This window comes from Pseudophryne corroboree, chromosome 3, assembly GCF_028390025.1.
Source record: "Pseudophryne corroboree isolate aPseCor3 chromosome 3, aPseCor3.hap2, whole genome shotgun sequence".
NCBI classification, from domain to species: domain Eukaryota; kingdom Metazoa; phylum Chordata; class Amphibia; order Anura; family Myobatrachidae; genus Pseudophryne; species Pseudophryne corroboree.
The window spans coordinates 460,348,910-460,366,932 of record NC_086446.1 but is presented as its reverse complement, the minus strand read 5'-3'; the positions used below and the strand labels follow the sequence as shown (position 1 = coordinate 460,366,932).

Here is an 18,023-nt window from a genome sequence, read left to right as displayed (position 1 = left end):
GGTGCAAATATGGTAGTGTGCATAGAGATATTTTTCTGACTTTGACAGTCCACCCTTTGGCAGTCAACAATAACTGCCACCTTCTAAAACATTTCAAAAAGAGAAAAATATATGTCAGGGATTAATACATTTACATGGTTGGGTAGGGGAGGAGAGGAGAAGGTAGGAAAAGGGTATGACCTAGTGAGATAGCAGAAGCATGTGTGTATGAATCCGTGCTTGGGGGTCATGTATCATCGTGCCGTACGTGTTTTAAATCAAGCTTCGAGGTATTGCGAAGTATACATTTGAATTCCTTCTTATCCCGTGGTACGGGTCTGTGGATGGGCTGTCAAACTTTACCGAGCTCTTTTCGGCTTTGGTTGTAACAAAATGGGGGAGCACATTTTAGTTGATGATACATGAATGGGGGAGATATGTGATTGCTGGTATCTGTGCCTGTATTCCCTATCGACTATGTGTGTCATTACCTGAGGGTTGTAGAAATGAAGAAAAGACATAATTACGGTAAATGCGGTGGTATTCTATGTCAGGTAAATGTACATTCGTCGATTGAGGTCTTGTTTGGTGTCTGTTGAATGCAGTCTTCTTTGTGCTTTTGCCCATAAGGTGCGAGCAAAAGCTGTCAATGTCCATAGATTTACAAAAGTGTTGGGCTAGCGTAATTTTAAAATTTCTAGGGAAACTGGGGATCCATGGCATAGTTCATCAAAAATCTGTGTATCAGGTTGTCAAAACTTCTTCTTTAATCCATCTGTTGTCTGTATACCGGCTCATCAAATTCCTCGTCCAAGTGGGTCTTTTTACCTTGGAGGAAACGGAAAAACAGGTGAAAGAAACGGACCGTAGAAATCGCATTTTCATCACATCATTGTTTCTATATTTGGGTCATAAATCAAGTCCATTGGAATTACAGTTTCCTCACTCCTTAAACTCATTACCCTAGTACGACGATTGCACCTCATTAAAGCCTGACCGCATCTAAATATCAAACCAATTGATATGACAACACCTAAGATACATAGGAGAAACTTCCCAACATCCATTATGACTCCTTGAGCCCAGTCTCCTAAACCAGAGAACCAATTTCGCGGGTTCAACCATGACACCCAACCAGTCAGCTCATTACCTACAGCAGCAAGAGTGAGATTGTGTCTCCTGCGAAATTCCCACTTCAGTTGGAGAATATCGTCCATCTTTTGGTCTATGACCTCGACCGGGTCCTCGGTGCTATTCGTAATATATGTGCAACATTTCACGCCGTATTGTGTTGCTAGTGTGACACAATATCCGCCTGTCACTGCTGTGAGGTAATTAAGAACCATTCTATGCTGTACCAGTTCTGTTTTATAAGCCTGAAGTTCTCTTCCAGTATACCTAAACGTGTCATCATACATTTCAGTGATATTATCTAACAAATTGGCGAGCGCAGATATGTATTTATAATTCAACACTCCTCTAGCGGTGCGAGTGATATCTAACGCGATTAGAAACTGAATCCCGGTGGATTCATGGATCATGTCAGAGGCCGGATGCTCTGTTCTTTCTATCAGGTGCCGTTTAACTACGTGCTCGTAATGGGTGTGAGTATAAGGAGTTTGGGCAACACGGTGTATGTCTTTCATTTTGTCATGTGATACAGTCATTACTTCAGGCAGTACTTTTCCAATATAACACAATCCTTCAGAGTTTGGGGCAAGCCACTTATACGCCTTTCTCCCGCATATGAAATATGCATCATCGGGGAGAACATATGGGACGGAGTAGGACATAACCATATTACACACCTTCCATGTGAAATCTCCTAACCCTAATTCTTCCATCTGCTTAGTACACGTATCAGGTTGTACGATATGTGCACAGTATCCTGGTGATACCTCTCCAACTCTCGTAATCCTATTTCCTAAGGTATATCTATACCGGAAAGATTTTCCTCTACTGGCTATGTGGCGTATAAGCTCTGTATCTGTAGGCATTCTATCTGCTCTATGCGAAAAGGTCATGGTTTGATTACTCCATGACACTTCCCAATTTCCCGGCTTTCGGGGATTGGAGATGTTAAAACATAATAGGGACCTATCCACATGGTATTGGTGGAGCTTCAAACTAGGAGGGCTGGAGATATTAAACCTCCTGTCCACCGGTCTCCCACCACTTAACTCAAGTACCTCCCCTAACGTTAAAGGAAATGGTACTAGCCCTGATTTGCTATGACCTTGAGGTACTTGAGAGCATACCCAACAATCTGTTTTATTTAACACACTACCCACTAAGGAGTGATAGTCACTCAAAGGATGCCGGTCCATATGGATATTAAAACTGGATTGGCATTTCTTTATGCACCCATCCTCAATGACATTGTTACAGAGCCGACAGATACAGTTTTCTTCAGCTAACAATCCTTCACAATTCCTTCTATGGTCAATGCTATCGGATCGTTTTCTGATACTCGCCTTTGCTTGTTGATTATGTTGTTCTTGGAAAACTACGCCTCCATCTCTGTCATCAGAACCCATTCCAGAACCTCTCTCGACCTCCATGGTACTCTCGCCGGAACAGACTGCTCTGGTCAACATCATGGTCAACAGGAAAATCCAGATCACAGTCTCTTGGGGCAAGTCCATCTTACAGGAGGAGAAAAGAAGAAGTTTGTAATGGGGGTACAGGAAAACAGTTAGAGGGGGAGAGAAACTTGTTACGATAATTAAGTTCTCTAGTCTTGTTGTTCTTCTTGTTCTGCTGTCATCTCAAAAAGGTGCTGTCTCTCAGTCTTCCAAACGAACATTCCGGTGATGCAATATTCCCTCCAAACCAGCGATCTTTCTGTAAGGAGCAAAAAAATCTTGCATTACCATTTGCCTAACTGAGGTGTGACACACCATCTTTAAAACATGAAAGCATGAGTGAGAAGAGAGAGAAAACAACAACAGCAAAAAAAAAAAACAAAAGAGAGAGAGAACAATTCGTATATGTATATAATAAGAATTTACTTACCGATAATTCTATTTCTCGGAGTCCGTAGTGGATGCTGGGGTTCCTGAAAGGACCATGGGGAATAGCGGCTCCGCAGGAGACAGGGCACAAAAAGTAAAGCTTTAGGATCAGGTGGTGTGCACTGGCTCCTCCCCCTATGACCCTCCTCCAAGCCTCAGTTAGGATACTGTGCCCGGACGAGCGTACACAATAAGGAAGGATTTATGAATCCCGGGTAAGACTCATACCAGCCACACCAATCACACTGTACAACCTGTGATCTGAACCCAGTTAACAGTATGATAACAGCGGAGCCTCTGAAAGATGGCTCACAACAATAATAACCCGATTTTTGTAACTATGTACAAGTATTGCAGATAATCCGCACTTGGGATGGGCGCCCAGCATCCACTACGGACTCCGAGAAATAGAATTATCGGTAAGTAAATTCTTATTTTCTCTATCGTCCTAGTGGATGCTGGGGTTCCTGAAAGGACCACGGGGATTATACCAAAGCTCCCAAACGGGCGGGAGAGTGCGGATGACTCTGCAGCACCGAATGAGAGAACTCCAGGTCCTCCTTAGCCAGGTTATCAAATTTGTAGGATTTTACAAACGTGTTTGCCCCTGACTAAATAGCCGCTCGGCAAAGTTGTAAAGCCGAGACCCCTCGGGCAGCCGCCCAAGATGAGCCCACCTTCCTTGTGGAATGGGCATTTACATATTTTGGCTGTGGCAGGCCTGCCACAGAATGTGCAAGCTGAATTGTATTACACATCCAACTAGCAAAAGTCTGCTTAGAAGCAAGAGCACCCAGTTTGTTGGGTGCATACAGGATAACAGCAAGTCAGTTTTCCTGACTCCAGCCGTCCTGGAACCTATATTTTCAGGGCCCTGACCACATCTAGCAACTTGGAGTCCTCCAAGTCCCTAGTAGGCGCAAGACACCACAATAAGCTGGTTCAGGTGAAACACTGACACCACCTTAGGGAGAGAACTGGGGACGAGTCCGCAGCTCTGCCCTGTCCGAATGGACAAACAGATATGGGCTTTTTTGAGAAAAAAAACACCAATTTGACACTCGCCTGGTCCAGGCCAGGTCCAAGAGCATGTTCACTTTTCATGTGAGATGCTTCAAATCCACAGATTTGACTGGTTTTAAACCAATGTGTTTTGAGGAATCCCAGAACTACGTTGAGATCCCACAGTGCCACTGGAGGCACAAAAGGGGGTTGTATATGCAATACTCCCTTGACAAACTTCTGGACTTCAGGAACTGAAGCCAATTCTTTCTGGAAGAAAAATCGACAGGGCCGAAATTTGAACCTTAATGGACCCCAATTTGAGGCCCATAGACACTCCTGTTTGCAGGAAATGCAGGAATCGACCGAGTTGAAATTTCTTCGTGGGGCCTTCCTGGCCTCACACCACGCAACATATTTTCGCCACATGTGGTGATAATGTTGTGCGGTCACCTCCTTTCTGGCTTTGACCAGGGTAGGAATGACCTCTTCCTGAATGCCTTTTCCCTTAGGATCCGGCGTTCCACCGCCATGCCGTCAAACGCAGCTGCGGTAAGTCTTGGAACAGACATGGTACTTGCTGAAACAAGTCCCTTCTTAGCGGCAGAGGCCATAAGTCCTCTGTGAGCATCTCTTGAAGTTCCGGGTACCAAGTCCTTCTTGGCCAATCCGGAGCCATGAGTATAGTTCTTACTCCTCTACGTCTTATAATTCTCAGTACCTTAGGTATGAAAAGCAGAGGATGGAACACATACACCGACTGGTACACCCACGGTGTTACCAGAACGTCCACAGCTATTGCCTGAGGGTCTCTTAACCTGGCGCAATACCTGTCCCGTTTTTTGTTCAGACGGGACGCCATCATTTCCACCTTTGGTAATTCCCAACGGTTTACAATCATGTGGAAAACTTCCCCATGAAGTTCCCACTCTGCCGGGTGGAGGTCGTGCCTACTGAGGAAGTCTGCTTCCCAGTTTCCATTCCCGGAATGAAACACTGCTGACAGTGCTATCACATGATTTTCCGCCCAGCGAAAAGTGAAAAGTCCTTGCAGTTTTTGCCACTGCCCTCCTGCTTCTTGTGCCGCCCTGTCTATTTACGTGGGCGACTGCCGTGATGTTTTATCCCACTGGATCAATACCGGCTGACCTTGAAGCAGAGGTCTTGCTAAGCTTAGAGCATTATAAATTTACCCTTAGCTATATTTATGTGGAGAAAAGTCTCCAGACTTGATCACACTCTCTGGAAATTTTTTCCTTGTGTGACTGCTCCCCAGCCTCTCGGGCTGGCCTCCGTGGTCACCAACATCCAAAACTGAATGCCGAATCTGCGGCCCTCTAGAAGATGAGCACTCTGTAACCACCACAGGAGAGACACCCTTGTCCTTGGATATAGGGTTATCCGCTGATGCATCTGAAGATGCGATCCGGACCATTTGTCCAGCAGATCCCACTGAAAAGTTCTTGCATGAAATCTGCCGACTGGAATTGCTTCGAAGGAAGTCACCATTTTTTTACCATGGCCCTTGTGCAATGATGCACTGATTTTAGGAGGTTCCTGACTAGCTCGGATAACTCCCTGGCTTTCTCTTCCGGGAGAAACACCTTTTTCTGGACTGTGTCCAGAATCATCCCTAAGCACAGGAGACTTGTTGTCGGGATCAGCTGCGATTTTGGAATATTTAGAATCCACCCCTGCTGTTGTAACAGTATCCGAGATAGTGCTACTCCGACCTCCAACTGTTCCCTGGACTTTGCCCTTATCAGGAGATCGTCCAAGTAAGGGATAATTAAGACGCCTTTTCTTCGAAGAAGAACCATCATTTCGGCCATTACCTTGGTAAAGACCCGGGGTGCCGTGGACAATCCAAACGGCAGCGTCTGAAACTGATCGTGACAGTTCTGTACCACGAACCTGAGGTACCCTTAGTGATAAGGGCAAATTTGGGACATGGAGGTAAGCATCCCTGATGTCTCGGGACACCATATAGTCCCCTTCTTCCCGGTTCGTTATCACTGCTCTGAGTGACTCCATCTTGATTTGAACTTTTGTAAGTGTTCAAATTTTTTTAGATTTAGAATAGGTCTCACCTAGCCTTCTGGCTTCAGTACCACAATATAGTGTGGAATAATACCCCTTTTCTTGTTGTAGGAGGGGTAATTTAATTATCACCTGCTGGGAATACAGCTCGTGAATTGTTTCCCATACTGCCTCCTTGTCGGAGGGAGACCTTGGTAAAGCAGACTTCAGGAGCCTGCGCAGGGGAAACGTCTCGACATTCCAATCTGTACCCCTGGGATACTACTTGTAGGATCCAGGGGTCCTGTACGGTCTCAGCGTCATGCTGAGAGCTTGTCAGAAGCGGTGGAACGCTTCTGTTCCTGGGAATGGGCTGCCTGCTGCAGTCTTCTTCCCTTTCCTCTATCCCTGGGCAGATATGACTCTTATAGGGACGAAAGGACTGAAGCTGAAAAGACGGTGTCTTTTTCTGCAGAGATGTGACTTAGGGTAAAAAACGGTGGATTTTCCAGCAGTTGCCGTGGCCACCAGGTCCGATGGACCGACCCCAAATAACTCCTCTTCCTTTATACGGCAATACACCTTTGTGCCGTTTGGAATCTGCATCACCTGACCACTGTAGTGTCCATAAACATCTTCTGGCAGATATGGACATCGCACTTACTCTTGATGCCAGAGTGCAAATATCCCTCTGTGCATCTCGCATATATAGAAATGCATCCTTTAAATGCTCTATAGTCAATAAAATACTGTCCCTGTCAAGGGTATCAATATTTTTAGTCAGGGAATCCGACCAAGCCACCCCAGCTCTGCACATCCAGGCTGAGGCGATCGCTGGTCGCAGTATAACACCAGTATGTGTGTATATACTTTTTATGATATTTTCCAGCCTCCTGTCAGCTGGCTCCTTGAGGACGGCCCTATCTATAGACGGTACCGCCACTTGTTCTGATAAGCGTGTGAGCGCCTTATCCACCCTAAGGGGTGTTTCCCAACGCGCCCTAACTTCTGGCGGGAAAGGGTATACCGCCCATATTTTCTATCGGGGGGAACCCACGCATCATCACACACTTCATTTAATTTATCTGATTCAGGAAAAACTACGGTAGTTTTTTCACATCCCACATAATACCCTCTTTTGTGGTACTTGTAGTATCAGAAATATGTAACACCTCCTTCATTGCCCTTAACGTGTGGCCCTAATAAGGAATACGTTTGTTTATTCACCGTCGACACTGGATTCAGTGTCCCTGTCTGTGTCTGTGTCGACCGACTAAAGTAAACGGGCGTTTTAAAACCCCCGACGGTGTTTTTGAGACGTCTGGACCGGTACTAATTGTTTGTCGGCCGTCTCATGTCGTCAACCGACCTTGCCGCGTGTTGACATTATCACGTAATTCCCTAAATAAGCCATCCATTCCGGTGTCGACTCCCTAGAGAGTGACATCACCATTACAGGCAATTGCTCCGCCTCCTCACCAAGATCGTCCTCATACATGTCGACACACACGTACCGACACACAGCACACACACAGGGAATGCTCGGATAGAGGACAGGACCTACTAGCCCTTTGGGGAGACAGAGGGAGAGTTTGCCAGCACACACCAAAAACGCTATAATTATATAGGGACAACCTTATATAAGTGTTTTCCCTTATAGCATCTTTTTTATATATTTCTAACGCCAAATTAGTGCCCCCCCTCTCTGTTTTAACCCTGTTTCTGTAGTGCAGTGCAGGGGAGAGCCTGGGAGCCTTCCCTCCAGCCTTTCTGTGAGGGAAAATGGCACTGTGTGCTGAGGAGATAGGCCCCGCCCCTTTTTCGGCGGCCTCGTCTCCCGCTCTTAACGGATTCTGGCAGGGGTTAAATATCTCCATATAGCCCCCGGAGGCTATATGTGAGGTATTTTTAGCCAAAAATAGGTTTTCATTGCCTCCCAGGGCGCCCCCCTTCCAGCGCCCTACACCCTCAGTGACTGCCGTGTGAAGTGTGCTGAGAGGAAATGGCGCACAGCTGCAGTGCTGTGCGCTACCTTAAGAAGACTGAGGAGTCTTCATGCCGCCGATTCTGGACCTTCTTCTTGTTTCAGCATCTGCAAGGGGGCCGGCGGCGAGGCTCCGGTGACCATCCAGGCTGTACCTGTGATCGTCCCTCTGGAGCTAATGTCCAGTAGCCAAAGAAGCCAATCCATCCTGCACGCAGGTGAGTTCACTTCTTCTCCCCTAAGTCCCTCGTTGCAGTGATCCTGTTGCCAGCAGGACTCACTGTAAAATAAAAAACCTAAGCTAAACTTTTCTAAGCAGCTCTTTAGGAGAGCCACCTAGATTGCACCCTTCTCGGCCGGGCACAAAAATCTAACTGAGGCTTGGAGGAGGGTCATAGGGGGAGGAGCCAGTGCACACCACCTGATCCTAAAGCTTTACTTTTTGTGCCCTGTCTCCTGCGGAGCCGCTATTCCCCATGGTCCTTTCAGGAACCCCAGCATCCACTAGGACGATAGAGAAATACAACATAACACATCAATAAACAACAACAGGAAAAAAAACATTTTTCAAACAAACAGTTTTCAAACATTTTCAAACATTTTAAAACATTGTCAGATCATCAGGCTGTCATATCTACATGTCTAATGGTTTCCTTGCGCAGTCCCTCCCCCCAGCACTTCCATATTCCACTGTCTGTATCTGGCCAGAATACATTGATGCGGATAGGTCATGCTGGGGTTTGGTAGACTTCTGCAAAGACCAAGTATATATGCAATGTTTGAATCCTACCAATATTCGTCAGAGATGGGGAGAGAGAAAAAGAAACATTTCACAGATACATTTACAACGTTTCACCCGGTCATTCCTGTGTCTTCAGGGAATGACCTCCCAATTTATTAACTATTACCTCAGGCTTACCATCCGTCCTAGTGATCACCTTTCTTGACTACATTATGGGTGTGGTTCAAAATTCTTCCTATATGGTCCCTGATTATAATTTGGTGTGTCATAATTTTGCTCATTCCTCTGTCTAGGGGGTCTGACTTTATGTGTGCTATTACAGTTGCTGGCATAATGCCCTTCTCTTTTACAAAGAAAACAAACCCGGGGCTTCTTCCAAGTGTCAGTGACCTGAGGTTTTGGTTGATTTGATGCCTCCTCAAACGCTCGGATGCTCATCACCATCAACCGCTTTCCCTGTGCTTCCCTGCTTCCTTGGATATCATGGTTATGTTGTTGTCTAGGGGATTGATATGACTTTTGTATTTCTCTTGATCTACAATCTCTCGCAAAGTGTCCTTTTTTATGACAATTGTAACAGACTTCCACATTTAAGTTTCTCGCAGGGGTTTGGGGCTTATGCTGGAGTGGTCTTGTGGTTAGGGCCTGTATACTTGCGGCCATTAATTTATCACTTTGTGACTCTCTGTATCTGGTGATATTTCGATCAATATCAATAGCGGCCTCTCTTAATGCGGCCACCGAGATATTTCTCCAGTTTGGGTTGGTGGTCTGTACCCTTGTACTCAATACCTCCTTTAAACCATTCATTAATACCTTAACCGCTATTTCTCTATGCTGTGCGCATGTTTTGATGTCTGTGATCCCAGTGTTCCTAGCCATTACTTGCAGTGCTCGATTGAAATAACTGGAGATACTTTCCCTTTCGTTTTGTCTTATGGAGAAGATTTCATTCCACTTGACAACGGCAGGGAAATATACTTCCAACTGTTGGTTTATCTGCTTAATACATTCCTGATTGTGTTCCTCCGTTTGAGGTACTTCTGTGTCTAATTGGCAATCAGTAATAAATGTTGCAGAGTCAACACCGGAGGGCAAACATGCCCTCAGCACTGTCCGCCAATCTTTGTTGGCGGGTTCTGTTGAGTTTCCTAGTTCTTTAATGAACCTTTGACATGCGACTAGATTTTTCCGTGGATCAGGAAATTCGGACATAATTGATCTCAATTCGGTCCGGGACCAGGGACAGCTCATTGCACTGTCCTGGACGGGAATGGTTCCCTGATCGTCAGTCTTCCCATTGGGGACTGTGATCACCCTGACAGGACTAAACTCAATTACATCACCTTGTTTTGGTCTTACAATATGGGGTACATTTGTTTGTGCGTGATATAAAACATTGTACGTACCTGTGGACACGACCTCACCTGACCCTCCGTTAGGGGGTTTGATTATTGCCTTTACCGATTTGGTCGCGTCCACCTGGATGTCTTGTGTGATGGCTGCTGGAACTGGTGCCGACATCGTGTTGAGTTCACTTTCTTGCTCGTATTCCTGAGGGAAGTTTGACATGGAGTGCAACTTGCACGGGTTAATAGTTGTACATTTAACAGCATTACAATTATCATTGTTATGTTTATTACACTTATTCTTATCATCTATACTACAGTTGCTAAGTGCGTTTTTATTGTTCAACATTGTGCCTTTCTCCGCAACCATAATCCTCTCCGTTGCCACATCTCTCCTCCCAAGATGAGAGTCAGATATGTCAGTTAGCTCTTTTTGCATTTCACTTTCCTGTTGCCATAACTTTAAACAATCATAATGTTTGATCCGTCTCTTTGCTGGTTCAATAAGACCTATCCTTCTCCTTAGATTTAGTAACACTTCTGGGCTAAAGCTACCTATTCTTGGGAATTTCTCCCCGTCATGTACAGTCATTCTTTCCCATTCATCACATAAAACCTCTGTGTGTGAACCGTATTTTTCACACATTACATACCTGGCCGACCCGATTGGTCGGTTTACTAAATCAACCCGAACCGAGGTTGATCGCCCCCTACCTGAACAACTGGCCCCCATAACTTGCAGGTGTTGCTTTTCTTCAGCGAACCCTTACAAAAACCAAGATGCCCGGGGCAGGCTGGCGGTGAAGTTTACCGAGTACTCCACTCACTTCTCGCCCACGTTGGCCAGTAACACAATCACTGTATCCAGAGCTGTTGTACCCAACCTAGGGCCCCTGTGAACCTTTATTTACTGGGGCGCGTTCCCCAGCAAGTATCGGTTGTTGGATAGTTCCTGAGTGACCAGCGAACTTCCCTTTGTAAAAATAAAAAATTACACAAATCACGTCAGAATGTACAAATAGCGTTTATGACCTTCGTACACAAATAGTACCGGTCAGGTTTACTAATGCACACAATTACGTGCGGTACAATCGTTCAGCACATAAGCAACTAATCTTATGTACGGAGCGACTAGCGGAATCGAAAATTGCGGCTGCGAATTCCTTCAGCAAGAGCTTGTATGGCCTATATGGGTGTTGCACCAACCCTTTTTTGGTGTTGTGCCTGTGGACTGTATAGCGGACTTCCTTGTCTGCTGTACCTGAACCTGCTGGTCTGTTATGACCCCCTGGTCTGTTACAGTATGACCTCCTGGTCTGCTATACTCTAATGCTCAAATTTTATGTTTAACCAAGGATGCCTCCCTAGCCACCGTGCATGTCACTTACACGTATGTACCTCACGAGAACTCGATTTCTTTTGGTTCAACCTCAAAATTGTATAAATGTATGTAAAAACACTCACTCACCACATGTACACTTTTGTTTCTATTTCTATTTCTGCGCAGAAATTTCTCTTTAGACCAGATGTGTTACAAATTAGGAGAAGGATCTGTTAATTTAAATTTTGAATGTTAAAATAAATTTTCGCTATTTATCGCCTGTTGCGTTATTTATCGCGTGTTGTTTGAGTTACGTGGGCGTACCCAGACGCTCTGTTGCGTAATTTACGCTGCGTGCGTCGGCCTTTGCGTACGCGAGTCTCAGCCCTTTGTTAGAGACACGTGTACACAAAACCAATGTCCACCGTAACACAACTAACACGTTTTTCAATGTAGATGATCCTTGATCATCTACCGCGCACCACACTGACTTCGCCTTATCTTTCAGGCAGAGCTGTGTGTTTGTCTATACTTTAACTATATTACCTTTACTCTTAAACTATGAAATAGCGGCAAATCTCTCTTAGCACGTTTATCAACTATAAAACTGGCAAACAGGAGAGTGATATATGAAAATACACGAATGAAAAGAAATGCAGATATGCGTGCGTGTGTACGCAAGACAGAAATAAACAGTTTTAAAAGGACACTATCGTTTTGTTCTTACCTCCGGTCCCGGATTCCTTCAGCACCCTTTACTAAGCGAAGCAGACGCTTATCCAAACAGCACTACGAGGAATATGATCTCCCGCCCTTTGCTGCTGGATAATGTCTGCTGAAATTACCTAGTGCAGATATGTGAAGGACGGGCGAGCCGCCAATTGATAAAGCTGAATATTTATCTTATATAAAACCCTTTATGAGGTCTAAGAACACTGTACGCTATTTACGTATGAAGTACCGTAAGGGTACGCTCGTTGCGTAACAATCGCTTAGCCGTAGTCGAGACGCTCAAGCGTCACGTTCGCTCACGGCCAAGAGATCACAGGCAGGCACGCTATTGGCTGCTGACTAACGTAATGATTCGCTATAGCGTAGCGGACGCTCGGGACCACGAGGAGATCACCAGCGGCGCTGACGCTCACAATGTTAAACCTTTAAATCTAAACCATAAACAATGTAATATGTTGTAAAACCTTAGTGTAGAGATAGGGTGTAGATGCAACACAGTGTAACCTTATTAACTCAAAAGCTGTTTGAGCGTCACCGACGCTCTGAGAATACTTAACACTATAAGAAATACACAGATACCTGGGCTTAGGGTCCAACGCCTAATATATATATTCTGAATGATATACTTGCAAAAGAATTAATACAAATCATACACTACAATATAACATAGACTACCTAACCAGATAACTACACAGGAAATACAATACAATTACTATTTAAGGGAAAATAAGAGAGAAAGAGGAGAAGAGAGAGAGAGAGAGAGAGAGAGAGAGAGAGAGAGAGAGAGAGAGAGAGATTGGCCCACAATAACAGCAAGAACAATATAGTTGCGGAGAAAACTTACGCACAAAGGGGAACGATCGCATGCGCCTCTGGACATCCAGCTCCCGATTTTCAGCAATGATAACCGTTGAAGAGTGAGCTGGATGTGATCGGCTTGTCTATTTATGCCCCACACACAATACAATTCAATGGTCCCTACAATCTCATTGTTCATTGGACACAGGAATTCCTCCTCGCATTATAACAAAAGGTCATAGGTTGATTCATACAGGTGGGCCGTGACTATTTCCAACAGCTCAGGTGGGAGGGAAACTGGGTTTCCCGCCGCATGGATAAGTAAGTGCAAATACAGTAAATGTTCATAAACTTCTTATGTCCATAACTATTCGCACGAGCGATTAATCCGCTTCAAACCAACACCGGAATATTGCTAATTAAATACTCTTCCGATGGGTACTAAACACCACTGTATTACTCCTGTCTGACCCTTCGTATCAAACAAAGAGGGATTTCTCTGTTCACGAACATTCTATATTAACCAAACTTTCAGAATCTATCAAAGGGACCATGATCTACAAAATACATTATATAGTGAAAATATGTAACGATTGAGTCGCACGCTACGATCACATAAACTCTACCGTAAATACGCATACCGTGCGCCTGCGGGTGCCCGCGACTGTGAGTATGCGCACGTACGGGAGAGCGTACGCATGCGCAGCACGGACCTGTGTGAGGTGCAAATATGGTAGTGTGCATAGAGATATTTTTCTGACTTTGACAGTCCCTCTGGAGCTAATGTCCAGTAGCCAAGAAGCCCAATCCACTCTGCACGCAGGTGAGTTCGCTTCTTCTCCCCTTAGTCCCACGATGCAGTGAGCCTGTTGCCAGCAGTACTCACTGAAAATAAAAAACCTATTTAAACTTTTACTTCTAAGCAGCTCAGGAGAGCCACCTAGCATGCACCCTTCTCGTTCGGGCACAAAAATCTAACTGAGGCTTGGAGGAGGGTCATAGGGGGAGGAGCCAGTGCACACCAGCTAGTCTAAAGCTTTTACTTTTGTGCCCAGTCTCCTGCGGAGCCGCTATTCCCCATGGTCCTTACGGAAGTCCCAGCATCCACTAGGACGTCAGAGAAATATATATTTAAAGTCAGCACGGAAGGATCCCCCCCTCCTCCAGCGGCTGCAGACAATGGCAGCCGCTGGGGAGTGTAAATGAACCCTCCCAAGCCACCCCCAGACCCCCCCCCCCCCCCCCCCCCCCCTGTATACCTGCAGGCTGTCCCGGCTTTCAAAATGAAAGCCACGATGGTCCCGATGTTCGTGATGTTCCCGATCGATGTTTGAAAACAAATATTAAAAGTTTTCCCGTTTTTTTTTTTTAACTAAAATCATTTGGGATAAGGTTAAATTGATGTTCTTCACCTCATTCGCTAATAAAAAAACCCAACAATTTCGGAGCGGTTTTTGGCGAAATAAATCGTCAGTTAAGTGGTAAAAATTCACTATACTGGACAGAAGTTGGTGCTGGCTGTAACACATTTGTTTAAGACTCTTCGGGGATTAAGACACGCCCAATGACAGACTTAGGAATCGGCCATAAAGTGGCTTACATCATCTAAAGATAATGTAAACCAAAGTGGCCACACTCCGAAAAGCTTAACATTTTGGTACCTAGGTGTCACAGTCCCCACTGATGGTAAAGGAGACAGCAATCTGCAGCAGTAGGTAGCCTTTTGCGGGATCTCTCTGTAAAATCACTTACATTAGGCTGTTAGTACATAGTGCTGTTGCATAAAATTATACAGAAACTGTAGTGTGCTTTCCGTATTATTTTATGAACATTTGCCTTGATAAATAGGCCCCTAAATGCCAAACGTGTAGCCAAAGCCAATCTGTCTGGCATGCTAATACAAATCTGGGTAATTGCAAAGATAACACACACTTCATGAAACATTATGGAAATTGTGCAGAACGAATGCAGTGTATCTTATAACATATGGCTGTGTGCTGTAAAGTCCAATCGTTCTTTCAGAGAACATTATTTTCAGATCCAGTCAACTTCCACTTAGTGCATCTACAGCTTGTTTCCATGGTTACAGTGTGGAGAACCTATCTGCCAAATGGCATTATTAAGGTGTTTGTTAATTTACAGCAAACAACTTTAGACACAAGTCCTATTTCAAGTACCAGGAATGATTCTAATACATTGCAGCAAATAGCAGAAGGATTTTAATTAGGCAATGTAGTTTTTTTTTTTTTTTTTTAGATTCCAGTAATTCCCTAACTGCAGCCTTTTATTACCAGCATTAGCATGTGAGAGATTTGGAAATGCACTTGATGATTACAGAATTCTTTACCTTCAGCAGATGTTGAGCTGTGTAAAATCCAGCTGGCCCACTGCCAACAATGCAGATTTTGGGTGGGTGGGATGTGGACGACAGTGTTCTCGCTGCACCTTGGTATAATTACATGTTAAACATTACTCACAATATTAGTAGTGTAGATAAAATCGGGACGTTGGTCTAAAATAATATTAAACTATTACTCCTCCTAGAGAGCTTGGCAGAGTTTCAATAAGTAACTACTGGACGGGTTGGGTACAGAATAGACCAACAGCAGAATACTGACGCATCCCCGAAAGTATTTTAACCCTATCCCACACCTCCTGCAGCCTAACCCTAACCTCTCCTTCCCGCAGCCTATTCCTAACCCCACTACTTAACGGTGGTGAGTATCAGAATTCTGTCCATCAGGATCCATTTCTCGGGGGTTTAGTATGAAATACCTACAATCAAAATCCTGATGGTCAAAATACCGACAACAATTGACCGACGGTCAAAATCCTGACAAGGTCAAAATACGACATTTAAAATGTCGACAGGTCAAAAAGTCGACACTTTTGTGTATGTCGACATGGATACTGTATAAGTGTACCGTGTCCGCTTACCATGCTTTGGGCGCAGTACCCCCCCCCCCCCCCCCAGGTCCACTGGGATGGTAAAATTAACAAGTTGGTTTCAATGAAAAAAGTCATGAAAAACTCATGTCGACTTTTTGACCTGGCGACAATTTCAATGTCAGTATTTTGACAATGTCGGGATTTTGACCGTCTGTCAATGGTTGTTGGCATTTTGACAGTCTGCATTTTGACTGTAGGTAAACTGAACGCATCCCTTTGTCGATCAGGATCCCAGCTGACTGGATTTTGACAGCATCCCACTGGGACAGCTTCCTCAGTATTCAGGTACAAATACATCTCTACTCAGTATCACTTCAACCACTTTGATGTAAAGCAACAACACCCTGTTTGCTATATCCTTTCTAAGCATTTCTCTTTGTAACCTTGTCACACAGATCCAGACTCGCTCTAGCCTGGTTCCCGCCCAGCACTTTGGCACTATGCCAGTGTTTCCCAACCTTGGTCCTCAAGGCACACTAACAGTCCAGGTTTGAGGAGATGGTTATTTTTATTTAATTAAGGGATCTATGTACTAAGCCTTTGAGCGAGATTATTATGTGGATAGATATAAAGTACCAACCAACCAGCTCCTCATTTTTCAAACACAGCCTGTAAAATGGCAGTTAGAAGCCGATTGGCTGGTACTTTATTGATGTCCAAAGCTTAGTACATAGACCGCCAAGTCACCTGTGCTCAAGTATGGATATTCTTAAAACCTGGATTGTTAATAAGCCGTGAAGATCGCATTTGGGAATCCCTGCCCTATGCCCTCAAGCTGTGTTATGGCACAGAACATGAATTGGTGAAAAGGCAAGGAGAGCTGTGGGTGAGGGTAAAGGGCCATATGGCAGCAGTTCCTTATGGGAGGGGACGCACTGTAGCGGGCACAAGAACCCGGCGTCCAATGGAAGCATCCTGGGAAGCGGCAGTATTGAAGGCATAGAACCTTATGAACGTGGTCCTGGAGGACCACGTAGCCGCCTTGCACAATTGGTCAAGGGTCGCACCACGTTGGGCCGCCCAAGAAGGTCCAACAGACCGAGTAGAATGGGCCGTAATGGGAGCAGGAGCTGACAGACCAGCCTTCACATAAACATGTGCAATCACTATTCTAATCCACCGGGCCAGGGTCTGCTTGTGAGCAGGCCAGCCACGTTTGTGAAATCCAAACAAAACAAAGAGAGAATCAGATTTTCGAATAGAAGCAGTTCTCTTCACATAGATACGGAGAGCCCGTACCACATCCAAAGACCGCTCTTTGGGAGACAAATCAGGAGAGACAAAGGCCGGTACCACAATCTCCTGATTAAGGTGGAACAAGGACCCTACCTTCGGTAAATTACCGGGACGAGTCCGAAGTACCGCCCGGTCACGGTGAAAAATCAGATATGGGGAACTACAGGAAAGGGCACCCAAATCCGACACTCTTCTAGCAGAGGCAATAGTCAGCAAGAACACCACCTTAAGGGAAAGCCACTTAAGGTCAGCTGAACCAAGGGGTTCAAACGGAGGCTCCTGCAACGCCTCCAAAACCACCAATAAGTCCCAAGGAGCCACAGGCGGGACATAGGGAGGTTGGATACGCAACACACCCTGAGTGAAAGTGTGAACATCAGGTAAAGTCGCAATTTTTCTCTAAAACCACACCGACAAGGCAGAAATATGAACCTTGAGGGAGGCCAGACGCAGGCCTAAATCCAGGCCATGTTGCAGAAAAGCCAAAAGTTTGGCTGTACTAAACTTGGAAGCGTCATAATTGTTAGATGCGTACCAAACAAAGTAGGAATGCCAGACCCTATGGTAAAGCCGAGCAGAAGCCGATTTCCGGGTCCGCAACATAGTTTTAATGACCTCTTCAGAAAAACCCTTAGCCCTCAAGACGGAAGCTTCAAGAGCCCTGCCGTCAAAAACAGCCGGGCTAGGTCCTGGTAAACACAGGGGCCCTGAACGAGGAGGTCTGGGCGTTGTGGAAGTAGAATTGGACGCTCTGACGATAGGCCCTGCAGGTCTGAGAACCAGTGCCGTCTGGGCCACGCTGGAGCTATGAGAAGCAGAATTCATCTTTCTTGCTTGAACTTCCGAATTACCCTGGGCAGGAGTGACACCGGAGGGAACACGTACGGCAGCCGAAACC

The 18,023-nt window shown here is 45.3% G+C and overlaps 1 protein-coding gene across 2 annotated transcripts in view; it reads right to left on the bottom strand.

The window, feature by feature from the left end:
• FDXR (ferredoxin reductase) overlaps nucleotides 1-18,023 on the bottom strand; it is a 129,160-nt gene that overhangs the window by 83,623 nt on the left and 27,514 nt on the right. The window contains exon 2 of one of the 2 annotated variants that reach the window (XM_063960674.1): nucleotides 15,288-15,385. In XM_063960674.1, coding sequence (XP_063816744.1) covers nucleotides 15,288-15,385 — 98 coding nt within the window. The remainder of the gene's footprint in view (nucleotides 1-15,287; nucleotides 15,386-18,023) is intronic. The other variant, XM_063960675.1, reaches the window with a different exon arrangement.